The 23,831-nt window shown below is 41.0% G+C and overlaps 1 protein-coding gene across 5 annotated transcripts in view; it reads right to left on the bottom strand.

The window, feature by feature from the left end:
- LOC102314454 (microtubule cross-linking factor 1) overlaps window positions 1–23,825 on the bottom strand; it is a 79,561-nt gene extending 55,736 nt beyond the window's left edge. For all 5 annotated transcript variants that reach the window (XM_042222015.1, XM_042222016.1, XM_042222017.1 and 2 more), the window contains exons 1-3: window positions 20,281–23,825; window positions 15,317–15,541; window positions 14,458–14,616 (exon numbers count right to left, since the gene is read on the bottom strand). In XM_042222015.1, the coding sequence (XP_042077949.1) occupies window positions 14,458–14,616; window positions 15,317–15,541; window positions 20,281–21,114 (1,218 nt within the window). In that variant the 5' untranslated portion in view covers window positions 21,115–23,825. The remainder of the gene's footprint in view (window positions 1–14,457; window positions 14,617–15,316; window positions 15,542–20,280) is intronic.
- Between the last annotated feature and the right edge of the window lie 6 nt (window positions 23,826–23,831).

The following is a 23,831-nucleotide window of genomic DNA, read 5'->3' as shown; positions in this document are numbered from 1 at the left end:
GGGCGGGGCCATCTGCCACGACCACGTGTGAGAGAAGGACGGCAGGATAAAAGACATGCGGTGGCTTTTGGCTAATGCACAGAGACAGATACTGTATTTACACTCACATTCACACCAACAGCTACTTTAGAACCACCACTTAAACCATCCCCATGCATCTCTTTGGACTGTGAGAGGAAACCATATTCTCTATGGGGAGAACAGACACGGGGAGAACATGCAAAGAAGGCCCCAGTCCAGATTCGAACCCACAACTTTCTTGCTGTGAGGTCTTACTGCCGAAGTCTACAAAAGCTTGAGGACAACAGCAGCAATCCCACAAATATTAGATGACTGTTTGTTTGAGATCACCTCTGAATCAAAGAAAAATGAATGGACACCCTCGTACCCCTTTATAACAAAGCCCTCAGTGAAGTCATGAGACTGTACAGGGCAGCTCCCAGGTGGGAATGTGTGTAACTTAAAATGAGCTGCAGGACAGTGCTTTAAAAAGCCTGCAGACACAGCAAAACTCTTCCCTAGAGACAAGTGAAAAAGGAGGCCAATACACCTGAAAGGCATTGGCGCTGCATACTACTGCTCTGTCTGGAGGTCATCCAGTGCACATCCAGCATAAAAAGCCTGAACTCCCAAACATCCCAGAGTCTAAGTGAAGCTACTGTATGGATACATATATAAAATAATAATTTAAAGCGTCACTAGGAGTCAACCCACTAACAGCTATTAGTGACACTGAGGCTCAGACAGGCCAGGAGGAGGGAAGAGCTGCCATGTCAGCTGCCTCCAAACTCTTCAGCAGGTCCAGCGAGTATTCTGGGAAAGCAGACTGGCTGCGTGCCAGTGCTGTGCAGTGTGCAGTACAAAGAAAGCGAGCCATGTGGAGAAGGCAAGGGAGGCGAATGTCGCTCTGCACTCATCAAGATATACAGAGAAGACGGATAAGATCAGCGAGTTACACTCAACCGGAGGCGACCCCGCCCTCGGGCAAATTAATGCTGACAAATCAGAAATGGAAAGAGATACTACATTTCCCATGCTGTTCCTGCCAGAACAAATTTCTCCAGCACAGACATGCAGAACACAAAGATCCTCTCTTATTTTTTTGTGCAACCCATCTTGAACCAGTTGGTGCAGCTGAGATTAAGAATTCATCTTTGAAGGGAGGATAAGGGATAAAGCTGGTGATATTTTACCTTCACATGTATTTGGCAGATGCTTTTGTCCAAAGCAGCGCACAGATGAATCTCTGTTATTATCAACAAATCTGATGAAATGACCAAAAACTCAAACAAATGTAGCCTGTTGCAGTATTTCTCATAGCTGACCCAGTTCAGCACCATTCATTACATTGATTCCAAACCTTTGCTTCAATTTGGCATGTAAATCTCCTTTACTTGAGTCAAAAGTGATTATACGCGTGACCTAGACGGATGCCGCTCAAAATTACATTCCCACTCCCACGCAAGCCGAACAGAGAGGGGGATTCCTTTGATCAAATATATAAAAAGAAGAAAAAGTAGGAAGTCTTCACTTGTCTGAATATCATTAGTGGGTGTTTTATGTTGATAAATTAACAAACTGGGTCATTGTTGTCTTTCTTAATGGAACACAGAGAAAAACAGAAAGTTGTACTGACATAAAAAAAATACATCAAAACTCTTGAAAAGTAAAGAACTACTCTGGAGATCACTCACAACTTCCCAACTCTAGCATCTCAGAACTGAAGTCATCCACGACCCGCTCACTTGTGCAGTTTACTCATGTGTACATGCATACAGCATACATTTAGTGGGAACAGGGGACAGAATCTCTGAGTCATCCCTTTCCACTACATGGTCCACCAATGTAGTGAAATGGTGCCAGATGGTCTAGTCTGAGTATTTTAGAAACTGCTGATCTCCTGTGATTTTCCACACAACCAGCTCTAAGGTTTGTAGAGAATGGTCCAAAAAAGAAGAGAAATATCCAACGAGCGGCAGCTCTCTGACTAAAAATGCCTTGTTGACATCAGAGGTCTGAGGAGAATGGTTGGATTGCTTCAATGTGACAGGAAGACAGTAACTCAAATAAACACTCATTACAGCCAAGGTATGCAGAAGAACATCTTCAGACTGGCTGCCACTCCTGTCAACCAGAAACAGGAAACTGAAGCTACAATTCATACAGGCTCATCAAAGACTGGAAAAACATTGCCTGGTCTGATGAGTCACAATTTCTTCTCCAACATTCAGATGGTAGGGTCAGAACTGAACAACAAGAGAGCATAAAACCAACCACTCAGGCTGGGGATATAGTGGGGTGAGGGACATTTTCTTGGCACACTTTTTGCCCAATTCTGCACCAACTGTGTGAGGCTATTGTGTCAACATGAACCAAAATCTCTGAGGGAGATGAGGATTACGTTTACTTCATCGTGAGAGGTAGCTCTAACACACTTGGACACAACTTCAAGGTTGACTTATGTAGATACCTACTAATAACTACTAACTCATTGAATATAATGTACAGCTACAACTCGTGTACTGGTTTTGTTTATGGCCATCCTCCTCAGTGAGGTCACAGTTTGAGGAAACATCATAGAAACAAGGAACTGGTTTTTCCTCTTTGTTAAAAGTCCAAACATTCAGGCTTGCTTTGTTTTTCCACAATGCCACCAGTGTCTTGCTGATCATCACACCAGTTCATGCTGCATTCCTAATGGGTTGGTTACAATGGTGGAAGTAGGTCACAGTAATCTCCATAAACAGATATCTGCCTATGAATATGTAGAACCTGCAGGCAAAGGTTTTCTGGTGTCATTATGCAGTCAGCTTGAGTTCTGCTGACCAAACACATTTAAGCAGCCTTTGATTGTGTGCAGGTAAACACTCTGTGTAAAGAGCAAGGAGAGACTGGGGGAGTATTTGCTGAAATGCAATCTTGAAAACATTGACTATTTAGCATAGAAAAAAAGTTGTGCCTGTGGAATACACCAGGCACAGACACACGCACACACAGGTAGGTACAGCCAACTTCCACGTTTATTTAAGTGTTGTTGTTTTCACAGCTGACTCAGTCACACAGTCTGACAGCTCACGAGCCCAGCTGATCTCCCTCTGGCCGCTCCTCCTCGTCTCACTATAAACACAGCGGAGGGAGACCATCATCAGTCCATAAACAACATCAGCTGTTCTTACCGGCCTCGCAGCGCCGCCCTGTTGAGCCTTCCGCTCCACTCCTCCCCTGCAGCTGCGCCCGGGGCCACGCCTCCGCCACAGTGCCCAAAACTCTGTATTTGAAAACAACTATCACTGAATACAACAGGAAGTCATTGCTCAGACACGCATCAGCTCTATCAGGAGCCCTGAAAAATTGCTCCTTGTCTTCAGAGACTTTGCCAGCAGACTAGTCAATGGGTTTCCAAACTTAGGCTATAGCAGCAATGATATTGTGTGAGGGACATTTAAAATTTGTTCCAGTTACAGCTGTCCTGTAAAATCAACCAACCAAGCCAAGCCAATTCATCAGCCAATATTAGAGTATTGGAGACATATTGGTATTGGGATATATGTCTGACTTTAAGTCTCAAAAACCAGTAAAAACAAAAAATCTTTTAAATTGGTATTTTAAAAGATCTATATCTAGTCGATATATAATTTCCTGTTACTAAAAATCACTTTCTTTGAGATTTAGTGCAATCAAAAGATCAGATACTTCCCTCAAATCTTACTCCAATGCAACAGTGCAAAAAGAAATAAGCCCATTTAGACTTTGGTGCATCTGATTGTTTCTGTAAACAGACTTCTCAAGATAGCTTCCAGGCCCAATTAAGCCCTTATCAGCGGCTTATTATCCTTTAGCCCATGATTATCATGTAGTTAGGAACAGCAGCCTCTTCTCACATCATCTGCAATTCATAATTAGCAGGAACCAAGTTATTTTTCAAGACTCTGACTCCTCGTTCTGTTACCATCAAGCATGTGTCTATGGTAACAAAGCAAGGATAAATAAAAACCCATGATCATAAATCTGTGTCTGTTTATCTGGAGCTTTCCCTCAGGCATCAGCCATGTCTCCTCTGCTCACTAATAGGAACCATACACACAGCATACAACAGAGCACTATTATAATCTATGGAAGGAGCCTGAATGAGCGCACAGTTGGAGGGGGGTGTAGGTTAGGGGGGGATGAGGGTCAAAACGATGCGTACGAGTGTCCAGCTGGCTGATAATGAGGTCGGCCTCACCCCCGCGCCACTTTTCCACCACCCAGCACCTCACTGTGCCCTTGTGTGCATCGAAAGGTTCACAAAAGGTTGGTAATAAGAAGGAGGGGCTTTCGCCTCTGCACACATGGGAGCTTCATGGCCAGAAAATGTTAGGAGGGGAACCAATAAAGAAGCAAAGTGAGAGGTGAAATACTGAACTATTATGAAATCCCAGCAGACTACCAAGCTGCCACAGGACGTTGTACAAGATAACGAAGTCTGAGCTCAGGTGGCGGCCAAGGAGTGCAGTAATCTACAGAGTTGTTACCCGGACTTGTTATTAGCCCAGATGATGGCTTAAGTCGGGGGGGTTGTGTTTGTTTGTGTCATGTCACAGCTCCTGAAGTGGAGCTTTTAACTGATTCTTATGGGATGACCGCCTTCCTCCCTCAGCTGGGCTGGAGCTTTGCCTTTTCTCAGTTTCCTTAGAGGGGGTCTAAGGCATTGATACGCTTATTTAATTAAAGGTTAACCAGTGTTTGATTTCTAAACACTGTAGTTTACACTCATAACCTGTAATATTTTGCAACTCCAGGGCTGTATTTTAAAACCAACCACGTGAGCCAGCTAATTCATCAGCCAATATTAGGTTATTGGAGATATATTGGTAATTGGGGTATATGTCTAACTTTAAGTCTCACAAAACTAATGTTATCCATGTTATCTAAGCATCAACACAGTACAAACTCCCTAAAATTGGTATTTTAAAGTTCACTTAAAATTAAAAGCCTAGCGGTCAGTATATCCGTTCCTATCACTATAAACATCTATGTCTGAATCACACTTAATTAAGCATAAAAAGAATGGCTCTATCTCAGATGGTTGTTCACAGGCAATGTGTATTATCATGTGAACTGCTGATAGCTTAAAGAGCAGTTTGAAGCTTCAAAAAAAAAAAAAACTTCATCTAGTACTGCATATCACAGCATGACATGGAAACGACAGGCTTGCAGTAGCTCTCTAGAAACTACAATACCTCGACCTTCGTTATGTGTTGGTATAGTCAAACGGTGATGATGTTCTTCTCCAGGTCATCATTAGTGCAGCGAAATTCAAGGCCAGCAAAGGAGGGCGAGGAAGCTACACTGAAACCCCCTAGGTACTTAACAAAGAGGGGATTGAAAGCAAATAGAAGAGGTAATTAAAGGAGGGATAAGTCACCAAGATTTCACAGCTTTCTGATTTAGTCTCCCTCAGTCTTAACAAGCTATGCAGCAGGTCTCTGTCCATATCACCGAAGTCATTATTTGCTTATGACTGTTTGCGTGCAACATATAACCTCGGAGAGGAAGCAGTGACAGCCTCTGTTTTCCTTCCCAGTCTCATAGTTTCTTCTGTAACAAGCACTTCGGATTAAAGCACAAACAGATCTATAGGCTCCCACAGTTCTCAGACACATGCAGCCCCATCTACTTCAAGTGAGAGACCACACAGTCCCCCCCAGACTAATACATTGCCTGAAATAGACCACTTTAAATATGATAGAGAACTCACTTGGATACTGCAAGCTTGACCAGGCACAGCTCTTTATTTTCTCAGGAAGGTTATACACTCCTGGACTGTAAAAACATAAGCAGCTTTGTGATTCTATTGGAGTCTATCTTGATGAAAAATGTGTACATCAAAATGTGCATCGAACTCTTTTTGGAAAGAAACAAGCTATTCTATTTATGAAAGTAGCCGTATATTTTCTGTGCATATGCAATATCCTGAGTTGCATTTTTAATATTCATAGTGCCATATTTTTTAAAAACACTAAGCCTTTCATGTAGAATAATTAAGATTTTGCAGGGAGTGATGAGCACACAGAATAATCAGGAACCTTAAATGATCATGTTAGTTATAAAACTCCTAGCTTTACTGTTCTGGTCACTTTCAGTGCTCTCAGCTGTGGCAGGCTGCTGTTTTCTGTGAAAAACACTATGAAAGACTCACTGTATAAAGTACATATTGAAGCATTTATCAACTAGATATTTCAGCCAGGTATTTCCTCAAGGAGTTTACAGAGACCTGGACAAGTTAAAAGATGTGTTATTATTGAACTTATATTCATCCAGTGCCAGAATAGGACTCCTAATGAGCGATAATGCTTCTCTGGCTTTACTGGAAATGTTAAAAGCCAACACATTCTTCGAAATGTTGCATGTTATATAACAACAAGGAAAATAAGGAAAACATTTTTTGGATATGATTGCATCTCTATGTGCCTTTGTACTCATTCTGGAAACAGATTCTAGTTAAAGGCCAGAACAGAGCTTAATGTCTTGCACAAGCGCCGTGCTAAATAATATACTCGTCTTTTCCCTGACGGTAGACGTGTTCTTCTGCAGCAGGAGGGCTGCACAATCCTCCCATAAGTCACTTTAGTCTCATGTAGTTTACATTTATGTTGATGCAGCCTTGTCTCGCCCTGTTGCTGCTGTCGGTGAGGACATGGTGACAGCGCTCTGTGACTCAGGCGATCTCTGACCGCTGCCTCATCAAATGAACTTTTTTAGACTACAGCGAAGCTCACTGACACCACAAAGTCCCTGTAGCCTGATCTATAAACATGGCTACAAGCAGCTTTTGACAGTACGACTGCAGGTGTGCACGGAACATGTAACTGGGCTTATTTTTGGAGTAAAAGAAATGGAAACTGGCCAGCACAGAGTTGCTGTAAGCATCCTGATAAGATGTAACACTGGGCCACCATAGATCATCTCCTTGTAATGCCTTATGGCAAGAGTTCCTGCTTCATCAGGATCACTCTATATGCCTTTTTCTGCTCTCAAGCTCAGACATCTGGAAATTTTTAGACCTAGTAAGAATATTAGCTCTTCTCCATATAACTTTAAGCTGCATTAGCTCATTGTTTTGGTCACTACGCACCAGAAGAAATTTACCCGTTTGCTCTTCCAGACAACAGAGCTGTTAGAAAACGGCAGATGGGTGTCGAGGGATAATTTTTTATTTATACATGAAATAGGCTTGTGATACACTACAGTTGTATTTATTGTTTTATTCAGGCTGTGGGTGGGAGAATTGTTTGCAGAATCAAAACAAAGTTAAAACGTTCTCACATGATCCTTACAGGATTACAAGAGTCAAACTTAGTACGAAAATGTCTGAATTTAGTTACCAGTGACCCACTTTGCATTACACGTAGTCAATATATATTATTTGTTATTGTGAAAATATGGATTACTGGAGCCTTAACAGGATTATCGCCTTATCTTTTTTTTTTTTGAGCAAAAATCGTTATAGTCTGGAAGCATCCAAAACAATTCAGCAGGATAATGTAGATCAGAACTGACATCGTCTCTCTTCATACCCTCAGGCAAGGCCAGAACAGTTTTTTCTGACTATATTTCACTCAAGGCGATGGCCCCCAACATACTAGTGGGAGCTCTATTTTCCTGATGGCTTGTCTGTTCCTTGTGTTTGGAGGAGAGGTGAGCAACACAATGAATCAGCCTGAGTTACAGCCTGCCAAGCTGCTGTCAAACACCCTAAATATAACTGCTAATACCATTTGTTACAGTGAAGAAGAGAAGCATGATACCAACCTTGGATTTCTCCTGCTTTCAGATCTGGGTTAAGCTGAACAAAATACTGTGAGACAATGAGGTGATGTTTTCAGGACACCGGCTTTATTTGCATTTTCAGATGTTTTGTTATATTTAAACTGTATTAAACTGCTGCACCTGTATCTCAGCCACGTTTCTGTTGCACCACTGCTCTGTCTTGGACTTGTTGTTTTCATTTTTTTTCCCCCCTTGTATAGTTAATTTACTTAATCATCTCGCAGCACATTAAATATTCATTCTCCAAAAACACCCAACTGGGCCAGGGTTAACTTACCAGCTCAAAGCACAGATGCAAGATTAGCTTTGCCTTTATAGAGATTTTTCCCCATTTTCAACTATAAACATCAAATGATGGCACCCAAAAAAGGTGGAAACATGTGAATTTTCAACCAGCCATGGCTAGTTGCCAGGTAGCTTCCATAAATACAGATTTCATTTTATAGACATTACGAAAAACTCAGGATACATTTAGTTTAATTTCATCATCAAATATCAACTGTTTTAGATAAAGTATTTTACCAGCTTTGATGCCTGTAAGAGCACTTTAAATGCAAATCAGATGTGAACTACATGCCAAGGCTCACGATTTCTGAAGACTGCGCTTAGGATGGCGACAAATATGTTTTTGAATTTCTTTCAAATGCCCCTTCATGTGTCTGAAGACATTTAAAGACACACTTTCATGCTGGAACGGCGAATGCTTCGGGATGTTTTCTGATTATAAAACGACGGCTTGGATACGACTGCAAATTGAAACGTTTGAGCAACACGACGGCGTGCATGAAAAATAAATAAATAAATAGAAAAGGAGAAATTCCATCCTGCAAGGGTTTTAACTTCAAAGGCCAAACGCCTCAGAGTTGTAACACATGACTCCAGGGTTTCATGCACTTGTCGATTTTCCATTACTTGCTTTGGGTCTCCGATAGCTTGCCTATAGGGTAACAATATTGTCTCCTCTAAAATGATTTACTACTCCATAGTTTAGGCATTCATGATACACATTACTGTTGTAAAATAAAAAGCTATGTGTCAAGCACAGCCTTGATTTCAGACGTGTGTTTATGGTGTTATTCTAATGCCGTTCTCATTAAATCGGAGCTGAAGATGTGGTTTCCACCTGAAAACAGCAGAAATGTGCAAGTAATGGCGTCCTCCTCTCAATCACGTCTACGAAGAATTTCTGCACATTGAGCAAACTGCACAGTGGCTGCGCGATGATAAGCTTTATATGGATGTGTGTCACTGCAGCAAATTTTGAGTCCCTACGCTGCTCCTCTCCTCACGCCTGTTCTCCTTCCTATTGGTGGAGTCAGACACAAGATACTAACTAGGTCAATGAGATTCCTTTACACTCCTCCAACAGGGGAACCACAGCAGAGGAGAGGAGAGGGGGAAGATGTGAAAGAGAGAGGTGTGGAGAAGCAAGGAGAACAGAAGGATCAGGAGATGCTTCTTCAAAGCCAACGCTTTTTCCGCCAAGGAAGGGGGGGAATGATGCAGCAGCTCTGACATGAAACAAATGTCTGTGGTGACTCTCGCTCAGATACTGTTGATGTGACTTATTAAGAATGCAGGCATTTCCCTCTGAAATCTTTGTAGTGGGGAAAACACAGCAACAAAACAACTGAAAGGTTGGAACTTCTCTCGTAGACACCTTCAGTCTTTATTTTTGGTTCTGCATAAGTGAACCCAGTTATTGTGGCTCTTTCATAGTTAAAAACCAGCAGAGTTGTGCTGCATTTAGTTAGTAGTTAAACTGATAATGCACATCAAATCAGTTCATCATTTGCAAATTTTTGATTCGTCTCCACTGCAACCTGCACATGAAACAAGGCAATAAAAGGAAAGACACACCATTGCTTTGCAAAGATTAAACAAACCCCCCAAAAACACACAAAACAGAAGCTTGCTAATGAGCACAGGTGACGACTCTATGCATCCACAAGCACTTGAAGCAAATCAGCCTTTGGAATACAACCCTTATTGAACAGATTGCATCGTGTAAACAATTTCACTCGAGTACATTCTGCCTGCACATGCTCTTCATTTTAATGTATATTTCAGGTGACATACCCTTTTCCACTTCCCAAAAATGGCAGCTTTCAATCTCAAATGATCCTCAGCAGATGTTTTTCTTTATTTATTTAATAATCAATTAGACTGGAAAAAAAAACATTATGCACTACATACTGTACATTAATGCCACTGTTTTGCACATGTCTCAACCAACTCTGTATATTTTTTATATATTTTATTTTATTGTTTACTCTATTTAATTTGTAAAATATGTGTACACCCACACACACACATATAGAAAAACATATTAGTATACACATCCAGTAATGCATATACTATTATATATTGTACATATATTTATTAGGCTCAGATGTAGCCATTCTTATATTTTGCTTGTTTTACGTTATTGTATTTTTGCACAACTCTGTTGCTTGTGAAGCTCGCACACAAGAATTTCACTCACATGTACTGTACCAGTGTACCTGCACATGTGATGTGACAATAAAAAGTGATCTGATTTGATAAGAAAAGAAAGTGGCCAGTGTGAAATTAATTTGGGCTGTCTGACAGACCAGAAAGGCTTTCTTGAAACATCACATCAGGGTCTGGGATCAAGTGATTAGAGATTCTTAGTTCCAGATATATTCTCTTTTTTAGGGCTTCGCTATGACTCGATTAAATCAAAATGAATATAGTAGGACCCACTAATAGTGCCTTTATTTGGTCACCTTCCTTTTTAGATATGTCCTCCACTCAAATTCATTAAGAAGATGAATAATCCACAGATACTGCTGTGAACGGCTTTTATTAGAACTCCTTCAGCAGAACAAACGCTACAAAATCACACTTAAATGCTCTCTGCCTACTCCAAAAGAATCCTCATCTTACCAGCATAACCCTCAATGAGACTTTATTGATCACTGCTTTCATGACATCTGATGTCAAGTTAATGCTTCAATATGAAAATATCTGACGTGCAACATACCTGGGAGTCACTGAGGGGGAAAACCACCTCACAAAGGATTATCCTTTGGCCTAATGAAAGATGAGTTTATCACAGTGAAGCAGGAACTGCAGATAAATCACCTGATGCTCGTGTTCTGCGTGTCGGCATTTCATTAGTTCCAGTTCATTACACACATCAGTGGGCCTTTCTTCAAATGTCAGAATGAAAAATCTCCCAACTGATCACAGTTTGCCTTCGTGCTGACCAGCAACGAGACCATAATTTAAAGTGAAGAAGATCCCGTCAGGCAGCTCTGCTAAACTGTTTGATATCAGGGCCGAAAGCTGTTGTTATAGCGCACGCACACGTGGCCTATGGCCGTCTGCTTACAGCCATCCCATACCTCTCTGTCTTTTTCTCCCTCGCTCTCCCCTCCCATCTGAGCGTACGGAAACACGCCAGGCTGTTTTATAACAGCCCTTCTTGTTGGATTAATCCATGCTGGGGTGCCAATCTCTGGGCCAGCGTCACATTGTGCAGCCTCCAATAGCCAAGAACAGGCGCAGGGACATGAGGACTTGGGTTTTAAAGGGCAGAGATGCACAAACTGTTGGAGATTAGCCGACCTTTAGCAATGCAGTGAAAAAATTCAAACTGATTTTTTTTTTCATAATACTTTTTCAAAACAAATTGAGGATTAATGTGTATAAATATAACATATGCCCAACATCAGAATAACTATTGGCAAATACGACAACATTTACTGATGGCTGGATTTTAAGCTGTTAAATGTACACACACAGAATGAGGAAGAAAACAGTTGATTTTGATTTTTAACATGTCATTTTACACACAGAATATTATATCAATGTTTGTGTTTCACTAGAGGTTTTTAGGGAAACGTGTCAAACATGAGGTTTGTAGCACGGCTCTTTAGATCGCCTTGTATAAAAGCCAAATTCAGGTACAGTAACAAAGATGTTTACTCTCAGATTACACAATACATCTCAGTATCTTTTACGCAAGCACAAAAACTTTAATTAATGTAGATCAATTAATATAAAATGCGATTTCATAGGTCCCACAAAAAATGGGAGTTGTTAGTCTCGACTGGTTGGTTTGTTTGTACTATTGTGTAACTTTGGTGTTTTAGGATCAGTGCAGCAACTCCTGCTTTCATAAATACTTGTATGGTTACTAAAAGATGCTTAATGTAACAGATCAATGTATTGATAGAAACGGTAAAGGGACCGGTACTTATATAACATTCACACAGACTTACACACCAATGGACACATCCGAGGCAACTTGCGGTTCACTATCTTTCCCAAGGATACTTAAATACACAGGCTGGAGGAGGCAGGGATCCAACCAATGCTCTTTGGATTAGCCATCTCTGCTCTTATTTAAAGTAAATTTTGTGTATAAAGATTTTAATCTAACTCTTAATTTCTGAAGAGTTCTTTTGAATAGATGGTTATAATGAACTTGAGCTGAACTGGGGGGTTTTTTGATCGACAGTATGATTTTATTTGAGAAGCCCACGTTAAGGTGCTTTGTTCATGCAGTGGTGCTCGTCTGCATTTAAAGTGTATGTTAGCATTCAACACTAGTGATAAAGGAGCTGAAAAGATATCCTAAGAAAAGTAATGGGGCTGACTCATACAAACTAGAACAAAACTCAAAGCAGTGCTGGATTATGTGCTTCCCTTTTCTTCTGTAAATTGCGTCACGGTACACCTGAGTCATGGTTTACGAGGTGTAATTAAATCTGAAAAGGAAATGAAGTACTCCTCAATCCAGTTGAGCTGCATTCTTATCAGTAAGTGTGTTGCTCCTTTCCTGTCTATGACCGATGTTATCTCTGTGACTGAGCAGCTCTGAGAGCAAAGGGCAGTTTCTTAGATTCAGTTGCTGAAGCTGATCGCCAAATAAATTGCGTGTAAACACTCTAATAATTTCCTGAAATGGTTATCCTGAATTTTAAAGCAATCAAAAGACTTTATGCGAGCCCATGGAAAAAGAAATGTGGACCAACTCTGAACACATTTGGGGGTGCTGTATTATAAAAGAGCCAGAGACGGTTTATGTTTTTCTGGGACAAAGCTCGGAGGAAAACACAAAAAAATCATTTGGAGCAGCCGGTGTCTCAGGCTTTCTACTTACTACTCCCTCCACTCCTCTTTGAACAAGACAGTCTGTGTCATCTTATGCTCATAAATGTATGCATCGTCCCACCACCACCGAGCTGCATAAAACTGCACCGAGCCACAGTTACAGAGTTACACAGCACGCCCCGCATTACAGATATCTGAAAAATGTCAAAAGAACAATGTGCAGCTTCCTCACACTGCACTCTCGCTCTTTCCCAATAACTTTCTTTTAAAAGGTTATCAGGATTACAGCAACAAGAGTTGCGTTGACTGCATTAGCACATCCATAGTAGACATGAATTCTGCCTCTCAGTCAGTTCCTGATAAGCTGTCTTTGAAAACAGCGATGTTGCGAGCACTGACAGTTAAGGTCAGAAACATCTTTAGAATATAGATTCTGAACCAGTGGTAGACCTTTCTGAAGGGTACGCAGAAGCATGCAAAGTCTCACGGAGACAATGTGGCATGAGCTTAAAATCAAAGCATCTTCAGCAGCGCACATAACGACAGGAAACGAGTAACAGTGTCATCCTGCTGCCAAAAGAAAGCCACATCTCCAGACTGACCGGTCTGGTATTAGCCTAGTTTTTTCTTTGTTGGCAGATGGCATGTTACCTCTTGTTGTCAGAATCGATTAGTCTAAGCAACTGAAGCTGAGCAGCACTGAGAATAGCTTCTGCTCATCTCGTTACCTGTGAGACGGCCTTACTTCACAGATGAGGTAAACAGTGATATTGAAGTATAACAAAAGCCTAAATTATACTGATACAGCAGCAAAAACACAAAATTAAAATGTTTAAAGAACATGGGTAAATTGGGAGTGTGGGTACACTGCAGTTAAAGTGGGAGTGTACTTCCTAGCACCTAAAGAAGCATGACTTTCCGTGATTCAGATTCACCACTAAACTAGAAAAATAGAGCTCATACATTACTTGGAATTTCCTCTCTGACTTCGTAGCTATCACATACCTTCAGTTTAGTTTGTCTGAAGCTCATAACATCTAGAACAAAATGTTATGTACTGCTTCTTGGGATGTAGCCATTCATTATGTGCAAAACCGTGTAGCGGGAAATGCCATCGAGGTCAAAATGTCTAAACTAAGAGAAGCACGAGAAGCAAGACATCTGGTTTTGACGAGCTCTTTCATTGTTTATTGTTATGAATGTTGGCTAAAAGAAGTTGCTGAACCTCTTTCCTAACGCACATTTATGGGGAACAACTTGTTCACACACCTGAGCTGTGAGTGGGAGGGGTTTTTTGGTCTTATTTTTGAATAATACAGTGAAAGTAACATGTTCACACATCCTGATGCGAGTGTTTGAGAAAAGATTCTGCACTTAAAGGCAAAATTTGACTGCAGTGACCCTCCTGCTGATCAGGTCAGTGATCACCATTCATCTGAAACATGGTCACATTAACCAAAATTCCTCCTTGTTTATATGTGGAAATCCATATTTACAGGCTGTTCATTTACAGCAAAGCCACAAACTAAACTCTCAACTACTGCATTGTTATTCTCTGACCTCTTTGGTCCTCTCCAGCTCGTTGGCCAGTGCCTGTTTGGCGATCTCCACCTCGATGATCTTTTGTCTGAGCAGCTCGTTCTCGTCCTCAGCTCTGCTGCGTTTGTCCTCCACGATCTCCAGCTCGTTGTGCAAACGTACCGATACATCTTTGGCCACCTAAGGTCACACGGTCCCAAAAGGTTCAAACATAATGCACGTGTTAATATGTTGAACTTACATCCTAACACATCCACACACGTTTTATTATATAATTTGCTGCCCTATAGGAAAAACTTTCTTTATCATTATTATTATTAAACTGACAGATTAGTTGATAATGACAATGATTATAATTTTCTCTCTTAAATCAATCTTGTGACACTATCAGTCATTGAACTATTTCAGTTTCCACTTGGACTTCTTGGACTCAGTTCTCACCTCCTAGGGAGGTGCAGGTCCACTGTGAAAATAATGAAGGGAAGCTAAGCTAAGGTATATGGGGTTTTTTGGTAAAACAAACACTGACCTTTAAGTAAAATTAAATGTTGTGCTTTTTTATTGCTATTGATTGATTAAAAATATAGAGCTTGAGGATTGAACTTTTTTTCAGCTTCCCAAATTTTAAAATGCCAGAAAAAGAAAGACTGGCTTACAGTCATAATGTTGCCACACTGAAAAGATGCTGTGAAGAAACTTACAGATCAGATTATTAATTATCCTAAAGATAAAAAATCCCTTATTTTAGGATTCTTCATAACTTTGGCGTTATGTGTAAACACATGCAATACTTTTACACTGACATTTTGTCATGCCAAAGTGTTGAGTGATGACAGGTGTTACTGCGGTCACTGACAAACACACAGACAAGCTCGCAGACCTTCAGATCCTGCTCCAGACTACGCAGCAGCTCTCCGTCCACGTGTCCGGTCTGAGCAACCCGTAGGCTCTTCTGCTCTGCCTTTCGCAGGCGGTATTGCAGGATTCGGCAGTTTTTATTAGAGCGGTCCAGTTCCCTCCGCAGCTCCTGTACCTGGTAAACCTCCTCCTCCAGATAGCTGTCGCGCACCTCCTCCATCTCAGCCCGCAGCTCGTCCACTTCATCCTGAGAAAGACGGAAAACAGAGGCCGACTATGTTAATAATGCACATTAATAATACTGATATGATTTGAGTGTTCATTTAGAGCAGAAAAGCAGAAAAATGCTATATGAATACCGATCCATTCACCATTTACCAGATGCTTGCTTTTACTGAATTAAAATGCCAAAAAGCACCAAAAATCACTTTGAAAGAAAAAAAATAGCCTTGATGTTTCTTTCCAGAAATTATAATCTGGTTACTTAAGAGAAAAAAACAAAAAACAAAAATACCTCTCATGGTTTGTTATGGGACTGGCATGGTGGTTTGGTGGCTAGCACCAACACCTCACAGCAAGAAGGTCCTGAGTTAGGATCCAGCTCAGGCCAGCTGGGGCTTTTTGTGTGGAGCATGCATGTTCTCCCTGGGTACTCCCACTTCCTCCCACAATCCAAATACATGTATGGTGATTCTAAATTGGCCATGCATGTGAATGTTTGTTTGTCTCTATGCGTACAGGCTGGTGATGTATCCAGGGTGTAGCCCGTCTCACACCCTGTGACAGCTGGAACAGGCTCCAGCACAACTGCAATGCTGAATTGGAAAGTTAGACGTACTCCTGAGTTTCTAAAAAAAAAAAAAAAAATTCTGACAGCCAAAATAATCTGTTTCAGATGCTCTACAGTTATATCGATGTTTTTATTGGTGAAAACGTTTTTGCAGATAATTCCAATTCCTCAAAAATCCTCTTACACTGATTCCAAATTGTATCCATTATTTTCTTAATCACTTATCCTATTCAGGGTCGGAGTGGAGCTATCCCACCTGTGATGGGGCTCCTGGACAGATTGTCATTGTATTGCAAGACTAACACATCAAGACAGACAACGATTTGCACTCATATTCACAAATACGACCACTTTAGAATAACTAATTAGCTGAACCTAGCATGCATGTCTTTGGGAAGAAGCTGGAGAGAGCCCACACAGGCAGAGTGAGAACATACAAAGTCCTCACCTAAAAGATGTGTATGGACCCAGGATTTCCATGATGCGAGGAACACAATAACTTCCAGTTTAGCATGCATGTGAGCAGCCTGCTGTAAAGACCCAGCTTGACTCTGCATGACTGTCTGATCAGCTGTGATGCTGCTCTGCTACATGTGCTGCAGACAGTGCCGAGTAAACCAGTTAGAGCGACTCCAGCAGACAAACAATATGATCAAACCCTTTCGAAACCAACCTAAAACTCTTTTCCTGCATGATTTTGTTAAACCAGTACCAGACAACATGCACGCCAATAGGAGTACATCTGCGATACAGCAATAAATACATAAATCTGGCACAAGTTATGACGCTGAAATGTAAAACTACAGATCTAAGCTCCTCTACATTATATAACACACATTAAACCTGCAATATGCTGACAGTATTGTATTATCCAGAGGAGGGACTAGAGTTTAAGATTTATCCTACACAGTGGCAAACAGAAGACTATGGGGGATTTTTTTTTTTAATCGTCTCAAAATATTGTATTTTTGTTGACTATAAATTAACCACCAACATGTAAGAAAATTGCAAAATATTCAGCCTCAGATGAGCAAGAAAATACTATTAAATTTCAAAGCATACTTTAAGCTAGATTTTAATAATAAGTCATTTTTCCCTCAGACGGCATCTCAGAACAAAATAAGAGATTTCATCTTCTTGGACTTAAAAAAAAAAAAAAAAAAAGAAAGTTCAGACAAGACAGCTGAAATATCCAATTAGAAAATAGTCACAGAAAATAGTTTGGTTTATTTTTCTGTTGACCAGAGTCTCAGAATAATAAAAACGTAAGTGGAACACTTGACAAAACCATCAATGATAACGGAAATTGTTGGTTCTTCTCATTACTCTAAAAAAGATGACGTTTTACAGCTACACGTATTTTAGTCCTAAACTATCAATTTTAAATGGTTTGTGATACAAAAATATAAGAAAGGCGATACAGTCTGCGGTAATATACGGTGGTAGATTACACTAATACTTTTATATGATTACATGAGTTCCAGTAATGCAGGTACTATTAGGGCTGATGATGTAACATTACTAGTTGGTTCTAAGCATCTTATCTTCGGATTGGATGCATTCATATTCTCCAGCTCCTATCACGTAACATCGCAGTCTGGAAAAAGGGAGATTTATCTGCAGTACCGAGGCACTACTGAGGTTTGTTTGGTGACCACTGAATTTGCCTCCCGTCTCGACGAATCAGTTTGTTCTGTAGATTTCCCCCGAGACGTTTCGTCCTAGGACTTAAGCGCCACTAGATGAAAAGACAATTGGACGGAGAAAAAAGAGAGGGAGGGGATGAGTATGTCAATTAATGAAAACTAAATCTATCCTCATTTGGATTGGAAAAGCACACAGTCCATTGTTATACGAGGAGGGCCCCGGAGGAAGCAGCTAATGACCTCGTACGGGGTCGAGCCAATCGATGACCAGGTTAAAAGAGTCAGAGTCAAGGCAACATCCTGGGAGCATGTGTATAATCGCTGATGTTTATGAAGGGTGTGCGTGCTGGGTCACCGGCACTACTTCTTCCTCTCTTGGAAGGGTGGATATTTTGAATTATCAGCTGCTTTAAGAAAGCTGGAGGTGTTTGTTTGGACTGTATTCACGATCAGTGAAGACCTGGAACAGATGATTTTACGTATCAGTTTACCTGACAGTTATTTTATTTGTAATTGATTTATTGTTCAATCCAGAAAGCTGGAGACATATTTAAACATTGACTACCATCATTTTTAGCATGCTTTGTCAAATCAGTAATCCAGAACACTAATGTTATCGATTTACATAAAGGTTAACATGAAGCGAAATAGATGGAAAATTTTATGATCATTAATGAATATATAATTTCATTCTATAAGTTTTAAAAAGCCAGTGGAACTAAAACAATAAGACAACCAATTGATTGACAGACCAAACAAACAGCAACAACACTGATTTTTCATGAGCTTAAAGTTGAAATTTTAGTACATTTTTAAAGAAAAATAACTATATTTTTATACTATATAAAAAGGTACATTTTATATGCTTATAAACATTTAAAATACTTATGGATGGGGCTGAAAGTAATTTTGATAGACTAATAACAGACCAAACAAGTAACCTATCTTTCCAGAAGTGTCAGTCAGATAATTAAATAATAATAATCATAATAAGATAATCTGTAAAAGGTTCCAGCTATTCTTCTTCTCAAACAGATATATTTTATAATTAACTTTGAATTTATTTTTATTTTTTTAAAAAGCTCATAAAAAGGTTTTAAAAAACTTTTTTTTTTAAATCTTGTCAACTTTCCAAAATCAAATAATATTGAACGGGGTAGAAAAACAGCAAACCGCCACATTTATGCTTGAAAAACAACAATCAGATCACTCGCTGATTAATTTGCTCTTAATTAACAATTAATCACTGCAGCTCTAATAAAAAAACCAACTCTTTTGTCTTTTGGTAGTAATGTAATGTTGTCATGTATATAAATACCGTATAAACAGACAGATTTTATCAATTATCGCTCCCCTATATCTCCCCTGTCTCCCTTCACCCCAATCAAAACTGCCAAACCATCAGAAATAATAAATTCCCAAGAAAAATAAATATGTTGAACATTTTTTCCATGAGGATAAGATGCAGCAGAGATGAGGGCTCCCATACATTTTTGGGCCATGGGGGCTGGGGGGTTGCAAAGGACCTCAGAGACCCAGCTGGCAGGCTGACAGCCAAGCAGGGTGTTTGAACCCTGCACACATGGGACATCTGACTGTTATCAAGTCCTGTGGGATAAAGCCATTACAGCGGGAGCCAGTAAAGCTGATTAACTCTCTTGTGTCTCCACCGAGCCAGAGACACACGCAGACATGCGTGATCAACTCTCATAATAATAATAATAATAATACTCTCATCAGTAACATGCAAATAAACATTGAATTAAAAAAAAAAGGCTGCAAGAGTGTGTGCCGCATTAACTGTTTGCCTCCCCCTCCCCAAATTATGTGGATAACCTACTTAAAGGGGGGGGGGGGGGGGGGGATTCTGCGTATAAACAGGTCCATTGAAGCTGCAAACAAAGCATTATATACGTACACCCTCTTAAAAACAGAGGTTTCTGAAATCTAACTCTTGGTTAGATCCGCAGACACATGCATTCGTTTGTCATCCACTAATGTTCTGAACACAACTCCAAAAAGTTAAGAAATAGCAGAAATAAGATCTGCACCGCATCTGATTACAGTGTGTTCGCATCATTACGCGCACACACAGATGTACTTATGTATGCCCCAAATGCAACAGAGTGGAAAATTGATGTTGAGACTTTCTGTCAAAACAGACTTTGGTGATTTGACAGCAACAATATGAAACACCTAAATTTTAAAGGGCATACTAGGATAAAAACCACTATCAATGTAATCCTATTGATAAAGGTCAAACCAGCAGGGAATCCCGGGAAGGTTAAAAAAATACGAGTGATGACATGATGAATGGAGAGCGGGGATTTCGTGGGGATGACAGCTGTGCATCATGGGGAAATGTCTTAGGATTGTAATTATGCTTCCAATTAGTGAGCAGGTGGAAGTTCAAGGACACTTAAAAAGAACCCATAGATGTCCTGTGACGGGACCGATTTTGATTGGATAGCTGCTCTGGATGGAATGTGGAAAAATGCACACACAAAAACAGTGATTTTTCTGTAACTTGTTGAAATCAGGCTGTCATACCTTGAGGTAGTCGTTTTCCGATCTCAAGTCCTCAATTTCCCGTTGCAGGTCCTCCTCGGTTGCTTGCTTGGTGCTTGGCAGTTTGGATTGTGCGCTTGCGGAGGGTTTCTCCTGCTTGTGTTTCTCTCCGTGCGAGCCCGGAGCGAGCTGAGCCTGAGACTTGCTTCCCTTGGCGGCGGAAGCCTCGGTTGTGCGCGGCTGGGCAGCAGCTGTGGATGCGGTAGCTTCTGCTCCCAGCTGATCCCGGTCACTGGAGCCGGTACCAGACTCGGCGTCGCTACTAGCGGCTGGTGCCAGCCTCTGCTCATCCGATAGCGGCTCGGACGGGCAGTCTGACAGGTCTGAACTGCTGTCGGTCTGGCTGACTCGGCCGAGAGGCGCTCCGGTCGGTACCCGGATCGGGGATCCATGGCTGAGAGGGCCCGGAGAACCGGAGGCTAGTTTTCCCTTCTTGCCTTTGGCGAGGATCGGACTGCTGGTGCAGTCCGGCTTGATGCTGGCGGGTTTGGGCTCAGCTGCGGCATGCTGTGGCACCTTGGTGGGTTTTTTCGCGACGGCAGACTTGGTGTTACTTTTTGCCGTGGCTGCTTTCTCCTTGGCTCCGGCCGGGGTGCGTCTGGAGCTGCGGTTCAGGTGGGCTAAGGGCACTGTGGCAGACTGCTGCTGCTTGCTTAGTTTGGGGGATTTCGGTACGATGGCAGGTGGTTTGGCACCGCGGGTGTGCACGTCTTTGAGGAAAGGTCTGGCCGGTGAAGGCGCTCGGTTCAGTCGCTTCTTCTCCAACTGGTGGTTCTGCGGTTTGGTGTCGCTGCCAGAGCCATTGGAGCTCTCCATTATACACCGACACCGGCAGCAGAAGGCTGATGACGGAAACGATCAATCCACAGCGCCGCGGAAAATCTCTGACATGTGAAAGCAGAATAACAGCCAGGCTTCTCTACCTTCTTCTTCTCCGTCGTCGGGTTGGAGATGCGCATCCTGCGCTGCGCTGGGTGCTTGTATGATTACTCCATCCTGAGCGTGTTCACCAGGGTGTCATTGTAGTCCCCTTTGGAGGAAACGCTGCAATAAACAGGGATTACTGGGACGGATGGGATGACAGACAGGTTGCATCTGCAGACAGGCTTGTAAGACTCAAGTTGGAAAGAAAGGATTAAGTCGGAGTCACACACGCCTCTTCTCTTCTTACACACTCCGGGTTTCCACTCCTCTTTTCCACCGGGCTCGGTATGTTAGACCCCAGTGTCTCTCACCCCTTCTCACTCCTTCCAATCTGACATCAAAAATCTGCAATCGCTGCGGCGAGGCACGACGCCCGTGATTTTCTCCTGGGCGCATGCGCCGCTGCTGCTGCTTCACAAGCACCCAAGCACACCCCTTGTTTTCTCCGGGACCAGGCGGGACCAGGTCTGACACGCTCTGGTGCGCATGTCCTAATGGCACGCACACTATTGGCTATTGAACACCTTCACGCGAGGAGCAAAGATGACCAATAAGTCTCCACGTTTATAATCCTTAGTATTAAGTAAAACATCACTTTTTATAGCATCTTGGACGACATTTGGAAGTTCCCAGACCCAAAATTTAACAGAACAGAGACAGTCAAATAAATCAAGACCATAATCTGGTAATAAATATAGACATCTTTAATTGTATTTCATTAGTTCAAGAATGCCACAAGTTATAAATACCATAAATCTGCTTTAAACATGCCAAAACCTCTCAAAAACAGGTTTAATACAAAGTACAGTCTTCCATCTTAAAAGATACATATTTCAAACAAAAGCACTTTTTTAATGTATATTTTAAACACTGAGTAGTAAAGTAAGGCTTGGGCTATTAAAACAGAGACCACAGGGTTAGTGCGAAATGCAAAAAGTCAAAGGAAGAGGGACAAATCAAATGTTTCCTTCCAAAAAACTCAAGAAATCCTCAGCTAACATTTCAAAACACAACCTTTAAAACCCCAAATTTTCTGATAATTTGTATTCAAAGGTTGTTTTGCTGGCTGATGGTCTTATTGCGAGATGTGCTTGGATGACGGAGACGGTGTCATTAGCAAAGGCATCGCATTTTCAACATCTCCGTTTTGGGATGAACGTTTTCATTTGTTAGAATACATAATGTGCCATTTTATTACCACAAAAGATCGACTTTAACATAAAAATTCAATCTAAAAACAACAACAAAGCAAGAAAATATTAACTAAAGTCATTCCTTTTGAATCGGTTCATTTGAGCAGTTTTCCTCACCCTCAGACTCGAGCTTTTACTGCAACATCTAACGAAACACAAACACAGCGCTACACTTAAAGTCATATAGGAAACAAAGACGGAAGAATTAAAGCGGACCTATTATGCTTCTCCACATCTCAACCAGTCACATTGTGGTGATGCTTGCTCAGAAATTGAACTGACTCAAAATTTTAAATCAGTGTATGTGCAATGAGTCAAGTTTAGGCTTCAGACTGCTCTGAATACTCACTTTCAGACCATTAAAAAAAAAAAAAACAACCAAAAAAAACAACAACAACAACACGGTTTTATTGCTGAGATTTGAATGTGACCGGACCAATGAAGTGCAATATCTTGTTTTTGAGATATTAGACAGAAACTTCACCCATCTGCCATTCAAGTGTTGTGAATGTGATGGGCAACCAATCAGAATATTTTTCGATTAAAGCAGGGGTGTCAAACATGAAGCCTGAGGCCTAGAATTGGCCAGGCAAAGACTTCCATCCAGCCCAATGGACGGCTTTGGAACATCTTAAGGTTCCTATAAAGGTTTGTATGATTTGAATGAATAAAATATGTTTATTCTGTAATTTTACATATTTATTTATTTATGCTGACAGATTTCATTCACTTACTGCAAAATGTCTTCATCGTGTAGAAACTCTGTGATGTACTGTTGACACTTGTTTTTCTTAGATTAAATGGGATTAAAGGTGTAGTTAAACATCTTCACACTGATTGAGAGGGGAGTTTTGCTGGTCAGGCACACTTCAAACCAATTTGGGCAGTATGTGGCCCACCATGTAAAATTAGTTTGACATCCCGGGCTCAAAGTGAGGGGTATGGGAGCTTAAACGACTTGTTTCAGACGATGGATTAACCGAGGGTCTTCACTGAAACCCAGTATAAGTGAATCATGCAAAGCTACTCTAGTAGAATCCAAGAATACAAACATGAAAGCATAATAGGTCCCCTTTAAAGGATTTAATCATACACAGGAAGGCTTAGATTATATGCACTGCCTAGTATTTCTGAAAATGTGAACGTAACAGATAATCCACACACTGGTCCGTAACAAACTGCCAAATAAAAATCAAAAGAAAAAAAATGCAAATGACCATTTTAAGCATTTTTTTAAAGAACTCAAAGCCAATCGAGCCACTAGCACAACAGATAGGAACCGACCAAAGATTCCTGAGTCATTCAAATACTAATCAAACCTTCCTGCATTTTTCCCTCCAAAAGGGAAACACATGTTTTTGTCTCTAACCTGTATCTGAATTCAAAGGAAAAGACAAAGCACAAATATTAGTAACA

This window comes from Haplochromis burtoni, unplaced genomic scaffold (assembly GCF_018398535.1).
Source record: "Haplochromis burtoni strain Fernald_Lab_line unplaced genomic scaffold, NCSU_Asbu1 Contig_78, whole genome shotgun sequence".
Taxonomy (NCBI): domain Eukaryota; kingdom Metazoa; phylum Chordata; class Actinopteri; order Cichliformes; family Cichlidae; genus Haplochromis; species Haplochromis burtoni.
The sequence above is the reverse complement of the archived record's forward strand: the minus strand, read 5'-3'. Positions and strand labels throughout refer to the sequence as shown.